The sequence below is a fragment of the Saccoglossus kowalevskii genome, chromosome 4 (genome assembly GCF_978046115.1).
Source record: "Saccoglossus kowalevskii chromosome 4, keSacKowa6.1, whole genome shotgun sequence".
Classification (NCBI taxonomy): domain Eukaryota; kingdom Metazoa; phylum Hemichordata; class Enteropneusta; family Harrimaniidae; genus Saccoglossus; species Saccoglossus kowalevskii.
In genome coordinates, this window is record NC_140644.1 from 11,324,952 (window position 1) to 11,338,892 (window position 13,941).

Sequence of the window (13,941 nt, forward strand, 5' to 3'; positions counted from 1 at the left end):
TGCTTGTCCCTTTGTGATGGACAGAAACAAGTTTGTGTGTATTCGTAAAATTATTTTGCTAATGTATTGTCAGTATATTTTAATTTCAATCAAAGTGTAATTTCCTTGTTAAATTTATCTTTAGTTACAATTTTATTAAATCTGTAATGATAACTTTCTAGAATTTATTCCCAACTGCCCACTATTTTGTAATTGAAATTTATTAGGGTGGTTTTTGGAATAACTGCTGTAGAGAAAAGTTACTTTAAAAGCATTTATTCATTGGGGTTTAATTTCACCATTTTTGTGAATAAGTAAAATCTACTAAATTAAATCTATGTGAACATGTAAAATAACAATAAAACTCGTAGTTTCCTTGACAAATTCGTGAAATTAAAACTGAATATGGTAAAACATCAAAATAGTGAATTAAATGTCGGTGGCACGGCAATACAATATTACATACCCGAGTCGTCAGCATGGATTTGATTTCTAAGTATGAGGAAATGTTCTACAAAGGTTCCAGTTCCATAACTGATGTGCTCGAATTGCATAGCTCTAAGTGTACGGATGTACTGTACATGATCAAAGCTTTCAGTATGAAGATTCAATACAAGAATTTCAGAATCAGTCTCTGGGTTGTTTTCCAGCGAGTCCATGTGAGGTACAGCTAGATGCACATTGTCGTGCATGGTGAATGCTTCAATGCTATTGGGCCAACTGGTACGTACCGAGGTGATGTGATCAAAATAGTTTCCTGGAAATAAAATGCCATAGTGTCAGTTATTGGCCGACTTGATCTACAAATCTATGCCCAAGCTAGATTTGGGGTAAGATGGGACACTTAATTTTATGGATTATGCTGGATTCTCGGAAGAATACAATTATAGGCAAATCCTTCAATATTTCCTGCAATTTGCACTTATTCATACCATCAAATTTCACTTAATAGCCCCAAAACTCAAACAAGCAGCCTCTCGGCTGAGATAGCTCTGCTGTTAGCAATGTTCATTTCAATTAGAGAACTAAAAATATCAAGAAATTAAAAAATCTGAGAGGTCTACCCAAGATGCCTATATGTACGGTATAATATCAAAACATTACAACTTTTAACAAATTGAAAATATCACTTTACCAAAAATTACTAATATTTACCAAAATTAGAATTAAAGTTACCATAAAATGAATAAAACTAATTGAGGTCTACCCAAGGTACATATACGCCAAGTATCAAAGCTTGCAGTTTTCAAGAAGTCAAAATAGTTAACACTGACGAAGATAGAATCGCTCATGATGAAAGCTATAGAATAGAGATTGACTGCTAAATTGAAATACAATAGATTTATTTACCTAACGAGCAGTAGACATCCGATCTAGTCTCCAAACCTCCTTTTGTAATTATCATACATTTAGTGTCTTTATGAGGTAGATCAAAAGTTGTGACTGAACTGGCACCATACGTGTGCATCCTCTGTAGAGAATAATCCTCGATGGATGTAGCACCCTGTTTGTATCTCCTTATTTGAGTCAATGGCACTTTGCCAGCTGCAACAAACAAATCAATGCAACAATCTCAAGATACATGAATGTACATGCAAACCAAAGATGTCCAGGTCAAATTGGAATTACCGAGAATTTTGGTAAATACTACTGTGATCAAGTTTTCACCATGTTAGGGAGTTACTAATCAAATTAATTTGATATGTAGCATTGCCTTCAGGATTAGTTTGAACATTCAAATTGCATTTTCCTGTACCATTTCTGCTGCTATCAAAAGTTTTGCAAGCAGGGATTGTTCAGAAAAATATAAATGTATGAACTATTGATGTGGGTTCATGGCTTGTTTTACTGAACATGGCAAAACTTGAATTCACAGATAAAACAATACTACTGTGGTAATGCATTTAATACTCTCTGTAAAATTCTGATTGCCGATAAGTAAAATACACTAAAATTAAATCCACACGAACATGCAAAAAAATAAACCTTGTTGTTTTCTTGCCAAGGTTGTAAACACAATAAAATTGCTCAAAACATCAAAAAAGTGAGATTAAATTGAAATACAATTTGATCCTGTATACGGTTTTGAAAAAAGGCTGCCTTCAGGCACCACTTATCAGCTTTAGATACACTGAGCAGCTATTGATGTCAGACGAGATGAGATGAGACGAGACGAGACAAAACTTCCACATACATAAAACACTGGATAATTACTATACAACTCAAAAGCTAAGGTTGTGTAATACTCACTTCCTCTATCTTCGTAACTATCTTGCACAAGTACAATAAACAGATCTGTTCCCACAGTAAAAGATGTGACATCCTTGATTGCAGGAGCATCTAACCATTCTGTTACATTCCACTCGCTTCCATTCTAAAAAAAAAAATGAGATGTACATTCCATGCAAACCGGTATAATTTCAAAACTAATTTGTGCTCAAAATTTCAGTAAAATATAGTCACATGTTCTAGAAATGACAAGCGACTTTAGCTTACAAGGCATACAAGAATCTTTTCAGCCATTTAAATCATTTTTTTATGAAAACTATAGAATATTGCGAGAGCTCCCAGCATAGACATTGATTTTAAATTAAAAGTAGCAACAATTGTACCTTTCTAAAAACCTTTAATTATGTAATATTTCAAATTTATTGCACACAATGCATTTGGAGTATATAGTAAACTTATTCATTTCGCAAGAGAAATTTATGAAATTAGGAAGTCGGTGAAAGCCACAAAAATACATATATGTATACATTTGATGGATTATCGCCGAAAAAGAGGACTTGTAAAAATGAATTATTTTAAAGTTTCAACAGAACTTCAGTAACCTAAAACTAAAAGTACACAATCATACATCTTGACTTTCTGAAAATGTATTGCCATAGTTACAACATGATTGAGAAAGCCCCAATTGCAATTAAACAATTACTCAATATCAAACATTGAGAGAATTAATATTTTAGTTCACTCAATCCGACTTACAAGCCTTTTGAGTACACAAGAAAATCAGATGTCCTAACAGATAAGAATATCATTGGAGCAGATATTCATCGTCTATTCAAGACATGTAACGAGTGACTGTTTGGCCTCAAAATACAACTGACATGCAGTTTATTCCCAAAATGACACCGCTTGCCATGATGCTCGATGTCAGATAAGCATAGTAATTTTGCCTGCCATCTTGCTCTAATTCCTTTGATCAGTAAACTTAAATAAACGTACCTGCCGGAGTATTACAGCACTTGAGTATCCATCTTCATCTTGAAGTAGCATTAAGATGTGCATGTATGAATCAAGTTGAAAATCTGTCACATCACTGATAACATTATCACCGAAATAAAGAGTGGTGTTGTAGACTTCAGAAGTTGTCACATTTGTTAACCTGTAGTGCGCTGTAAAATAAATACAATACAAGAATCTTTCTAACTTTGCATAACACATTGAGTATTCAAGCAAAGACTAGATGGTCATTACATGTATTTAGGGCAACAATAATGTACAAGGGAATAATCTATTTTATAGTTTGATGGTGCTCTATAATGGTTTAAAATATTGGTTAGAGCATTTAGCACAGTTTAAATTAATCATTGTGGGACAGATGAACAAATTTATTTTATCAATACAGGTAAAGGGATGTTAACCACGCCATACACAAGGTGAATGTCAAGTGAAAAGCAATGTGAAAAGTAAACGTTGAGTAGGTGCATGGAACTAGAAACCACCATGGTAGGTGCCATTCCTGTCCCCAGATGGGAATTTTGCACGATGTACACCATTATGGGGGGGGGGGGGGGTTTACACACATCAGCGAGAGGCCATCGGAGAAGCTTAGCTTTTGGGAAGTTGACACCGATGCCTTTCCGCTGCCATCTTTTCACTTGCAAGCGATTAAATAATGTACGTCTGTATATACATGTACGCCATACTTTCAGTGTCCACAATTTAGTGTTAGGTTTCGCTATAGACACAGAAAATTTTAATTAAAATGTAAATTTAAGGAAAAAATTTGTTAGTCTGAATAGGGAAAATGCACGATAACAAACTTTGCAATCAGGTACACCCCCCCCCCCCCCCCCCGGAGACAAACATTTGAACAGCTTATGCACTACCACATTTGCCTAAATCTCGTCTTTCAGATGATGTATAGGTTACAGTAGCATGCTTGGTAACTGAGAATGTCAGAATTATAGGACAATTTTTACACATTTTAATTAAAATTTTACTCCTTTTTTGCTACCTTAAATCTAAAGGTTTCATTGGCTACACAAGACTTTTGCTTAGTAATTCCTCAACCATTGCAAGGAATATTATACATCTGAACCAATAAAATTTAAAAAAAAGTTTCAATTTCATATTTGCAGATCCAGATGCTCATTTTGAATAGTAATATCACTACAGTTGGTTCGAAATTTTAAGACGAAAACTTATGTAAACCGGTTATCAGGAAACTGGAAATTGTCTACCCGAGACTCTGATGGCCAAAGCACACAGATTGGTCAAATTAGTGTTTGATCCTCCTTTCATTACTACATTTCATTGAAATTAACGCTTGTTTTTTACAATTTTGCATCGTTATTTTGAAAAATGAGTTTTGTCTACTATGGTTGTTGCCGTATTTGCTTACATGTAGTACCGTATTAAACAGGTCCATTAAACAGCCTGGAACCTCAGACCACAAACATGTCTGACCTCGGACAGACCGTGCGTCATAGGCGCAATCTCTATTATTACGTGCAGACTTAGCTGGTGGGAATGAAATTATGAAGTCCATACTATCTGCATAACTAGTTATGTCAGACACCAGTTGCCGTACAAGTGAAGGCAGCCATTCGTTGAACCAAAACCGCCCTCAATGTTAGTTTAAGTTTCCCACAATTCTATCGTACTCCCTAGCTAAGCAAAAAGAGTCTAATCTACGGCCCGAATCGTGTCGAAACAATGATCTACGCATTCGGTCCGGAAATTAATTTACTTGTACGTTTGCATTCCTTTTGTCTATCATGTAGAAAATATGATCAAACTTTTTTAAACTTGGTATCGCTAGTGTCCATACTAGGTAGGCTAGGTAGTCTACAATGGATGCGCCCGTGATTGGAGGAGAGATAAACAAGTTGCCTTCACACATAGTACCGGTACTAGTAATTGGCCACCAAAAGAATGTGAGCGTCGTTGACTTCAGTTTCTAGTTGCACACATTGCTGTTTTAGCAAAAAAAAATCTGAAATGGACGCTCAGGTGGATAAAGACATGCTGATTTTACAGCTTTCAGAAGTGGAAATGCTGGCTAGTATGTACCCAGCGGAAGGCGAATTCGAGCTCGATGACCCATTATTGGTTGCCGAAATGAAAGACTACATTGACGATAAACGTGTAGAAACTCCATCACGGCTTTCATTTGGATTGCGAGTCAACTGTACGGTGAGTATGACCATTCATGCGTTATGTCGACCACACCTCACAAGCGGTGGGGGTGGGGGTGATTGGGTAGCACAGAAGTCTTTCGTTGACCAGCGTGTCTGGTAAGCCAATACTTGTCACTATTAACACAAATACTGTGGAATACTTTATTTTCGCTGGAATTAATTTTCGCTGAAAAGGCTTTTTGGGCATTTTGTATGGAATTTATTTTCACTGATTTTTGATGAGTTTAATGTAAAATATAGGAAAAAAAGTATATTCGCTGGATTTTATTTTCACGGAATCATCCCTTCAGCGAAAATAGCGAAAATAAATTCCAAGCGATAATAAAGTATTCTACAGTATACTGTGTCGCACCTAGTCGTGCCAATTCATTGGTACGTCATAGACGCTACAGAACATCGTACATCGATAGTGTATAGTGGTCTTCAAAAAGATCTCTAGTCATCCAATGTTTAATATGGTAACTTCACATTTTACACGTGTACGAGTAAAATAAGTGTAAAAACTAAAATTGTTTTAAATTAATCATATTTGTGCCTAAAGTCATCTATACGGTCAGATACATTTTTTTAAGCGACTTCAGTCAAGCTGAATAACCCAAGATCTCTATAAAAATAGGGTGACAAACAGTTGTATAGTCGCAATGAATTAGTGACGTCAAAAGATCGATGTCGGATAAAAAACTTGTTTGCTTTAGTTTAGGGGTGGGGGGGGTTTGACCTCAAAAAGTTTTCATCCTACAAAAACGATTTTATTTTTTAATGAAGTCAAAAAAACGTTGGAGTATTTGTAGTTCGTTTTTTTTTCTATCCAATCATAGACAAAAACAAAATGAAAAAAAAACATCCAAGCAAGAAAATGGTTTGGTCAGAGTGTAAATATTTGCGTCAAATGTGGTCAATTTCTGGTCATGGACCTAGAGCATGCGCAAAACCCTGAAAAGTAGTTTGCGTATATTCCGCTTCATTATTACAACCAACTGCTACGGCCATACTACTGTCCGATTATCAATTTGTATTCAATGGTTAATGTAGTCTGATGCCATGATCAATATTTATCAATTAAGTTTCAGTGGGGGGGGGGGGGGAGGAACTAAAAGAATTAAGTTTTTTATCCGACATCAATCTTTTGACGTCATCCCTTAGGATAGTTAATTTTTTGAACATTAATATAATTCTCGTTCTAGGTCACACAACCAGCAGTTCAGTTTGAATTGCTATGTAGTCTACCACATCAGTATCCTAAAGTGGAACCAGAAGTGTTTGTACGATGCCAGCTTTTGTCTCGACAACAGCAGAAACAAATCAATGAAGACCTGTCCATTTGTATATCTGAACAAGAAAGAGGCGACATGTGCATTGGTGAGGCTGTTCAGTGGCTTCAGGATAATAGCTACAAGTACATTGATGGAAATGAACAGAATATGCCCAAATCTGTAGCATGCCCAGAAGTGAAAGATGCCACTTTCACACGCCTTTGGATACAAAGTCATCACATACGAAGTAAATTTAAACGTAGAGACATACTTGACATGACAGCCGAGATGTCGCTTACAGGATTTTGTCTCCCTGGCAAACCAGGTATAATATGCGTTGAAGGCTATAAGGAAATCTGTGAGGAACTGTGGCACAAAATTAGACGCTGGACATGGAAGAAAATCAGTTGTAAACATAGAGAAGACTTTCCATTGATCGTGGATGGAAAGTCAAAGACACTAGAAGATTTCAGATTTTTCAAAGGTTTTGAAGAGATCTCATTTGATGCCCATGCTTTCCATGGCAGAGACTACCATATGGACTTGGGAAAATTTTATCAGTATTTAGAGGAACACAATTGTGCTTACATTTTCAAAATCTTGCTTGGGGTTGATGGGAAAGCACCCTCAAGTTGATATTATTTTCCATACGAATGGTCATGCATAGAGGTCAGCCGTACATTGACTCGTGATTGAGTGGGTTCTTTTTAAGAAGGCTTTTTGGCATGAAATTTATCCAAATTATAAACACATTATACAGTATTTTAGTTAATTTGACATTAAGCAGTGGGACTAGGGAATCTGGTGATCATTGGAATTAAGACATTCTCCATAATTTATGAAATGTGCAAATATAATTACATGCATCAATGCAGTAGCAGTGACGTAAAGTTACAAATCTAAATTGTCTTTGATCACAATTTAAACAAACTAAGTCACCATCTAAAAATGCCAAAACAGTTGTTTGTTTAGTGACTAGACACATTTTTGTGAAAACACAAATGTGTACCGATAGATTCATCCATTCACCAATACAAGTTTTAGTTATAAATCTCATTTGAGGACCCCCTCGTCTTCATTTCTAATTCCCCCAACCAAACAGTATCTTCACAAGATTTGTTTCCTCCACTTGGCCGCTTTTACTGCTCACTGATTTACTTCCCATGATTTACTGTGCAAGGACTTTTGAACTGAACCAACAATTCAGTGTTGACAAATGCAACTATAACTGCAAATGCAGTCCAAAAATTAATTTGGTTATTCACAGCCGACAGTTGCCAAGTGTTTTAAAAATACCACTGACCCATTTTAGTGACAACGATTCAGAATATTTTTCAAATTAAATAAACTTTTATATACATACCATCATTAATGACATCCAATTCCTCTGGCAGTTCTCTTTTGCTTCTTGTCTGTGGAATTTTATATGCTTCTTGAAATGCATTTAGATGTTCATCAACTAGATCATCCACAGACTTCTTGAATCGTGCCATTATTTCATCCACATTGACTGATTAATATAAACAAATCTCAGGTTCATTATTTGCTTCTTGCATAAACATGTACACACCTATGACATGCAAATGAATATCAATGTTTTATCTCCCATTTTTGCTTAGTTTAATTATTATCAGTTTACGTTCAAGTGATTGTGTGGAAAGTTCTGTTCTTTGCGGCAGACATCCGGGCATTTTCACCGCCGACAACCATCACTGAAAACAAAGGCCGAAAACTGTACTTTCAAAGTCCGAGGTCCCAAGTGAAGCGCCGAGATTCACAGGTATAGTGCCGCGGACCTCGGCGCTAAAAAGCCCTGGGGAGAACCCTGCTTTGGGATAGTTGAGACTCGCCTGAACAGTGCAACAAGATTATCCGTTACATGTGCAATATGTACACATTTGGTTGCTCGGGATTACTTCAACGTAGAGTTTGTGCAGTTTCCCAGACTTTAGCAGTCTTCGCCAGCCTTTCGACTAGTGTTAGACCCCATTGAAATACTTTGTACACATCTTAGTAATGTTCAACGTTCTGTGACATAGCTCTGCCCTCATAATTTCCAGCGACAAAGTAATGAAGGACAGATGGCTTTAAATACAGTATTGTGTGTGCAGTGTTGAAAACAATATTGCAAAGAAATTGGTGTAGACGTATGCCATTTAAAAAGGCGTAATAGATAGAGGAAGCTTGGATAATTGTCAATATAATATGGGATAATTGTCACGGATGATCAGGCCAAACGTTTCAAAGCGCCCCCTAGTGTCAAGGCATACAATACGAATTCCAAATACAGCGCTAGTAGTTGATCGACAAGAGATGCATATTTACATAAATTCATAATCGTGAGTCAAATATAATTGGTGAACAAATAGGAGTAACATTTCTAAAGGCTCGTAGTTTAAACTTACCAGCATTGCGTTCCTCTGTACGTATGTACGACATCGCAGAGTCCATGATATCAGTGAAATCCAGACTAAAACCATTACAATTTATAAATAATATTACCACGACAAGCAAAGTAACGTGCCTCTTCGTGGTCCACATTGTGGTGGGAGATTTCGGTTACCTCGGACCTGTTCAAACTAAACAAGTCAATGATTATGCTGGAGATGCAATAACATTGCCCAATATTCACACGTCTGCCTCTGCTGTGCCGCCCCACCTCACACGTGCGAACACAAAACCTCAATGAATCAGTCTCCTTTCCGGATTTGTTTTTATCCCCCCCCCCCCCTTAACAGCTAAACATAATTGTTAAACATTGCATCGTTAAACTCTGGTTTTCTCACAGGTACTCAGAACTTGTACCAGGTGGACGCTGATGATGCATCCTAAAGCCGCGTGCATTCAGGGTTGCGTAGGGTCTGTGTGGAGCTCCGAAACGCCATAGAATACGGATCAACTTTAGAAAACTATTCGAGTTTGTGACAAATAAATACTTAAAGAAAATTGGCATATAATTAATGAATTATGATAATGACTCCTTATCCGGCAAGTGTATTTACAAGAATTTGTATGTAGACTTATCACGACGATGCCGGCTACATTCGGGATATTATAATATGTGAATCTTTCCTGTGTAATGTACAACGTCGTGCATCAGTAGTTTAACAATGCCTTGATATCTTACCTGAAACTACCGCTAAGTAAAATGTAGAACGGAGCGAAACGAAATTAAACAAATGAAAAGAAACCGCTCTGAGGTCGGTCACGTCCGAATACCCACCACGCAATGAGCTACTTGGCAATGGTTATTCACCACACACCACCAGATTGAATTGTTTTTGTCAGATGTAAGCCAATTGATTGGCCAAGCTGGCTCTACAGAGCAGTTGTGATTTGTCTTCCAATCAAGAGTGGGTAAACATTTGGTTATTGACCAGGGCAGGTGAGAGATCACGTGGTGCCTGACTGCTTTATGGCACAGTTCAAGTTTCGACTACTTTTTCATTTAAAATTTTTTTTAAATACGGCTGACGTGAAAACAATAATTTAAAACACACACTCGGAATGGTAACAAATTACTAAACAATTAAATATGCAGGGATATGTGTTGTCAGCCAGACTAACATAATGCTCTCTCTCAGAAATGCGTGTAGAGGGACATGAAGTTGGGTATGGGAAATGAATACATGATCGTAAACACCCTCTGTGCCCGGACCGTATTGTCAGACTTGTAAACATCTCAAGACGTCCTGTTTCCATACACCTTCTGTAACATTCTCGGTTAATTTTGGCTGGTATAGGTAGGACATTTGAATCAAAAACAATCCCTGTTGACTGATTTTTATTTTATTTTTATAAATAAAAGCCAAGCCAAGTGCCCGGATGTAACATACGTGGTAATAAGGTGTCACTGAAGAGTAGATATTTTTTTGCAAATACTAAAAATCAAGATGGACTTTTTATATCCTTAGCTATATCTAACTATTCTAAGAGGTTTTAGAAGCTCTATCAAAATGGAACATACAGTGGTCGAAATTGACAACCAGTACTGTTATGGTGATTGAATTTGCATATTTGCATGTACTTTAAATAATTGATAAATCACAGTCAGGCATAAAACAATTTAAGAACACATTTATATCTGCATCTAGCTGACTATTTTACTTTTATGGGCGCGTACTTAGAATCTGTGTAAATTTATCGCGAGTCATCATCTTCAAGGTATTAGTTCGTCTGCGCATGCGTACTGGTAAAACGATTGCATCAACAAATTAAGGTCATAATTTTGGGGGAAATTTGTCATAAATCACATGACAATGTTTAATGATTAATTATGTAAAATCATTGAGCTATTTCCCATGGCACGATGAAATAGCATTCTTTTTGTGTTACAGTGACGTATTTTGTGAAACTTCATATGTTCAAAAATCGCTATTTTCCACGTAAAATTGCATTTTTTACACTTTAAAACGCAGATTTTTAAAATATATTTCAGGCCAACAAAAAGTATCGCATCATTTGTGTAGTGGTTTTTTTTTCAGCCTATGTCTCCCGCCTACTTGATTTAAGATATGACATGATATCGGTGCCATAGATGTACCCGACTTATTATGTCCCAATATCCTGTATAATTTACGAGTATGACGGAGATAATGGTTCTTATAAGTGTTTAATTACGGCGAATATTGTCTCATTAAACGCACCGCCACGTATATAAGGATTCTCCCGGAACTGATAACATACAATGTATAACAAATAAATGTTAGAAGAAAGAAATGAAAAAGTTACAGATTTGAATGCATTTAACTGTGGGGGGGGGGGGTTATAGTGAAATGGATCACCTATATACGTGTTAATAATTTATACGCTGCCAAATAGCGCGAACAACTTGAGCGTGAACGTCATCGAATAGTGCACTTTGCTCACAAGTACTAGTATTTGTCATACCATGACACGTGCTGATAGAGACTGTTTTATTTTCGCTAGCCAGTCTATGTGTCAATAATATCATTAGACTGGCAGGAATATCATGACGCATTTGATACGATTATGTTCAACCTTTAGAGGTCTGAGGTTCATCTTCGTCTTGCTCGCCGCTATCGTCTGCCATATCGTGATACACCTCTTTGAGGTGCGCCCTCCAGCGATGATACTCTTTGTGCAAATGGCGTAGACTATGTGTCGTGCTTGGAGGTAATATTAGACTGTGTTTAGTTGGCTGTGTAGTCGTTCGTCATCCAGAATATAGAAAATCCCTCATCAACAACTGCTTCGTATTACTTCGTAGTTGAAGAGCATTGTTTTATTCTAGTATACTGTCTTTACGTATAAATAAATAAATACGTTGAGGGCGCCCTGTCACGAACCATGCCTCCCCAATATTGACCACCGTTTGCGGGAGTAAGACTATGGGAGATTGGTACAATGTGTCAAACATGAAAATATCAATAACAGGACAATCAGAACTAGTGTTACATGCCATCATTTGGTAGGGCGTGATCTAATGGTAGTCAAGTCCCGAAGGAGTGGGGTTGCCTGCCGACCATGGTGGCAGACATCGAGTTGGTTCAAAAATATTCTCCACCGCGGCGCATCCGGGTAACACTAAACGAATTAATCGTTTTATTTACAAACCAGTGAATGCAAAACAACTGAATATCCATGCAACGCAAAATCCACAATATTATATCCATTAAATATTTCGATTGTGTGCGCTAACATGATATTGACGCAAATTTCGCACCAAGATGACAAACTAACCTAGATATTTTTATTTAGCCTAAAATGAGAGACTAAGCAGTTCCGAATCAAATTTCATTGTTTGAAAGCCGACACTCGGATTGATGGAATGCATTTATTTTACATTAACCGTATTTTTTATCCAAACATTGCTTTACCTCGGCTCGGTAACAGATGAATAATGTAATTAAAAAAAATAACAAAGCTCGCTACCTTTTATAATGTATCTACAATTTGAGTAAAGGGTGCAGTCATCTGAAAAAGCATCCGTTAACGCTACTAGTGGCCGTCACGTGATTTTTCGAAGAGAGCACACGACGCGTCTGCTGCGCTGAGTGAGTGACTATGTTCTGGCACAGTCCCTCAACACCTGTGGTTCTGGATAGGATTACTGTTCGGGCGTTTGATATCGTTTTTTGTTATGTACGGTTATTTACACTTGTATACACGTAGTACGCACAGTTACCTTCATTTTATACAACCTATAAGAGATTATACTGAACATATTTATCAATTTGTTATTAGTTCTTTTTTTTTTGTATAATGACACGGGCGGCAGGCATCGAGTTAGTTTTGACGCATATTTAAAGCGGGGTGTCGTCACCTGAGCATGCGTCAGTTGGCCATAGCGTGTCATTGTTTACAAACAAGCGTCTACTCATGAACCTTTGCGTTCTTGGTGTGTATTGTTATCATCGATCGCTTGGGACTCAATTCCCGCGCGTGCGCAAGTGACCACCCTCCCGATTTAAGTTAACGGATTGAAAATAAATGGCCATACTGAATCTGAACTACGTCAAATATCTTAAATTACACGTTTAGTAACATGGTGCTAAATTTCAAAAACAAATCCAGGACTCTATAATCACTGTTTATATATAGTGCCTATTTCGGATTCTTGGACGAACGAACTGCCTACACTTGAATACGTCATCCAATTTTTATCACATTGAATTTTCCATACGTTCTTCGTGTCGATATTATATATTCGTGACGTGACGTACTTGATACTGTGAATACTGTGAATATGTTCCGCTAATGAGAAATACTTTATCTGATTCATTAAAGCGGGAGGATCGTCACTTGCGCACGCGCGGGAATTGAGTCACAACCCACGATAACAACACTCGCAAAAAAACGCAAAGGCTCATGTGTAGACGCTTGTTTGTAAACAATGACACGCTATGGCCACCCGACGCATGCTTTGGTGACGACTCCCCCGCTTTAAAAAATAATCCACTAGAGCAACACATTGTACATCTGTATGCTTCGGATCACAATTCAAGATTGTTATCCTAAGGTGTCCGAATTGACTACCTAACGTGACGTAACAAAAATCGAGCGTATATGGAGAGCTATCCCATAAGTCGTACATTTTCGAAAGACTATAATGTGTCAGGAATGCAATAAAGCGTGACAGATTGCAATCGCGCTAGAGGAGAACTTTAATGGTTATTTTTAAGATAAGAATGTATAACTCGCGTGTCTGCATTTTCTTATCTGCAAATGTTTTTTTTTTTTTATTAAAGGGGTTGACCATTTGAAATCTCGAGGTGAAAGATTTTTTTTTTAAATAATTTTAAAACTTGACAGCTAGAGTA

At 37.0% G+C, this 13,941-nt stretch overlaps 2 protein-coding genes across 2 annotated transcripts in view; one reads left to right on the forward strand and one right to left on the reverse strand.

The window, feature by feature from the left end:
- The window catches only part of LOC100375717 (uncharacterized), a 38,707-nt gene extending 29,256 nt beyond the window's left edge, over positions 1-9,451 (reverse strand). Inside the window, exons 1-6 of the mRNA XM_085497763.1 lie at positions 9,064-9,451; positions 8,022-8,168; positions 3,205-3,374; positions 2,230-2,353; positions 1,330-1,524; positions 446-736 (exon numbers count right to left, since the gene is read on the reverse strand). Coding sequence (XP_085353889.1) covers positions 446-736; positions 1,330-1,524; positions 2,230-2,353; positions 3,205-3,374; positions 8,022-8,168; positions 9,064-9,199 — 1,063 coding nt within the window. The 5' untranslated portion in view covers positions 9,200-9,451. The remainder of the gene's footprint in view (positions 1-445; positions 737-1,329; positions 1,525-2,229; positions 2,354-3,204; positions 3,375-8,021; positions 8,169-9,063) is intronic.
- On the forward strand, positions 5,063-8,266 carry LOC144352018 (RWD domain-containing protein 2B-like). The gene is made up of 2 exons (XM_085497764.1): positions 5,063-5,400; positions 6,590-8,266. The coding sequence occupies exons 1-2, from the start codon at positions 5,206-5,208 to the stop codon at positions 7,292-7,294; spliced, it is 900 nt and encodes a 299-aa protein (XP_085353890.1). The 5' UTR covers positions 5,063-5,205; the 3' UTR covers positions 7,295-8,266.
- Positions 9,452-13,941: the final 4,490 nt, after the last annotated feature.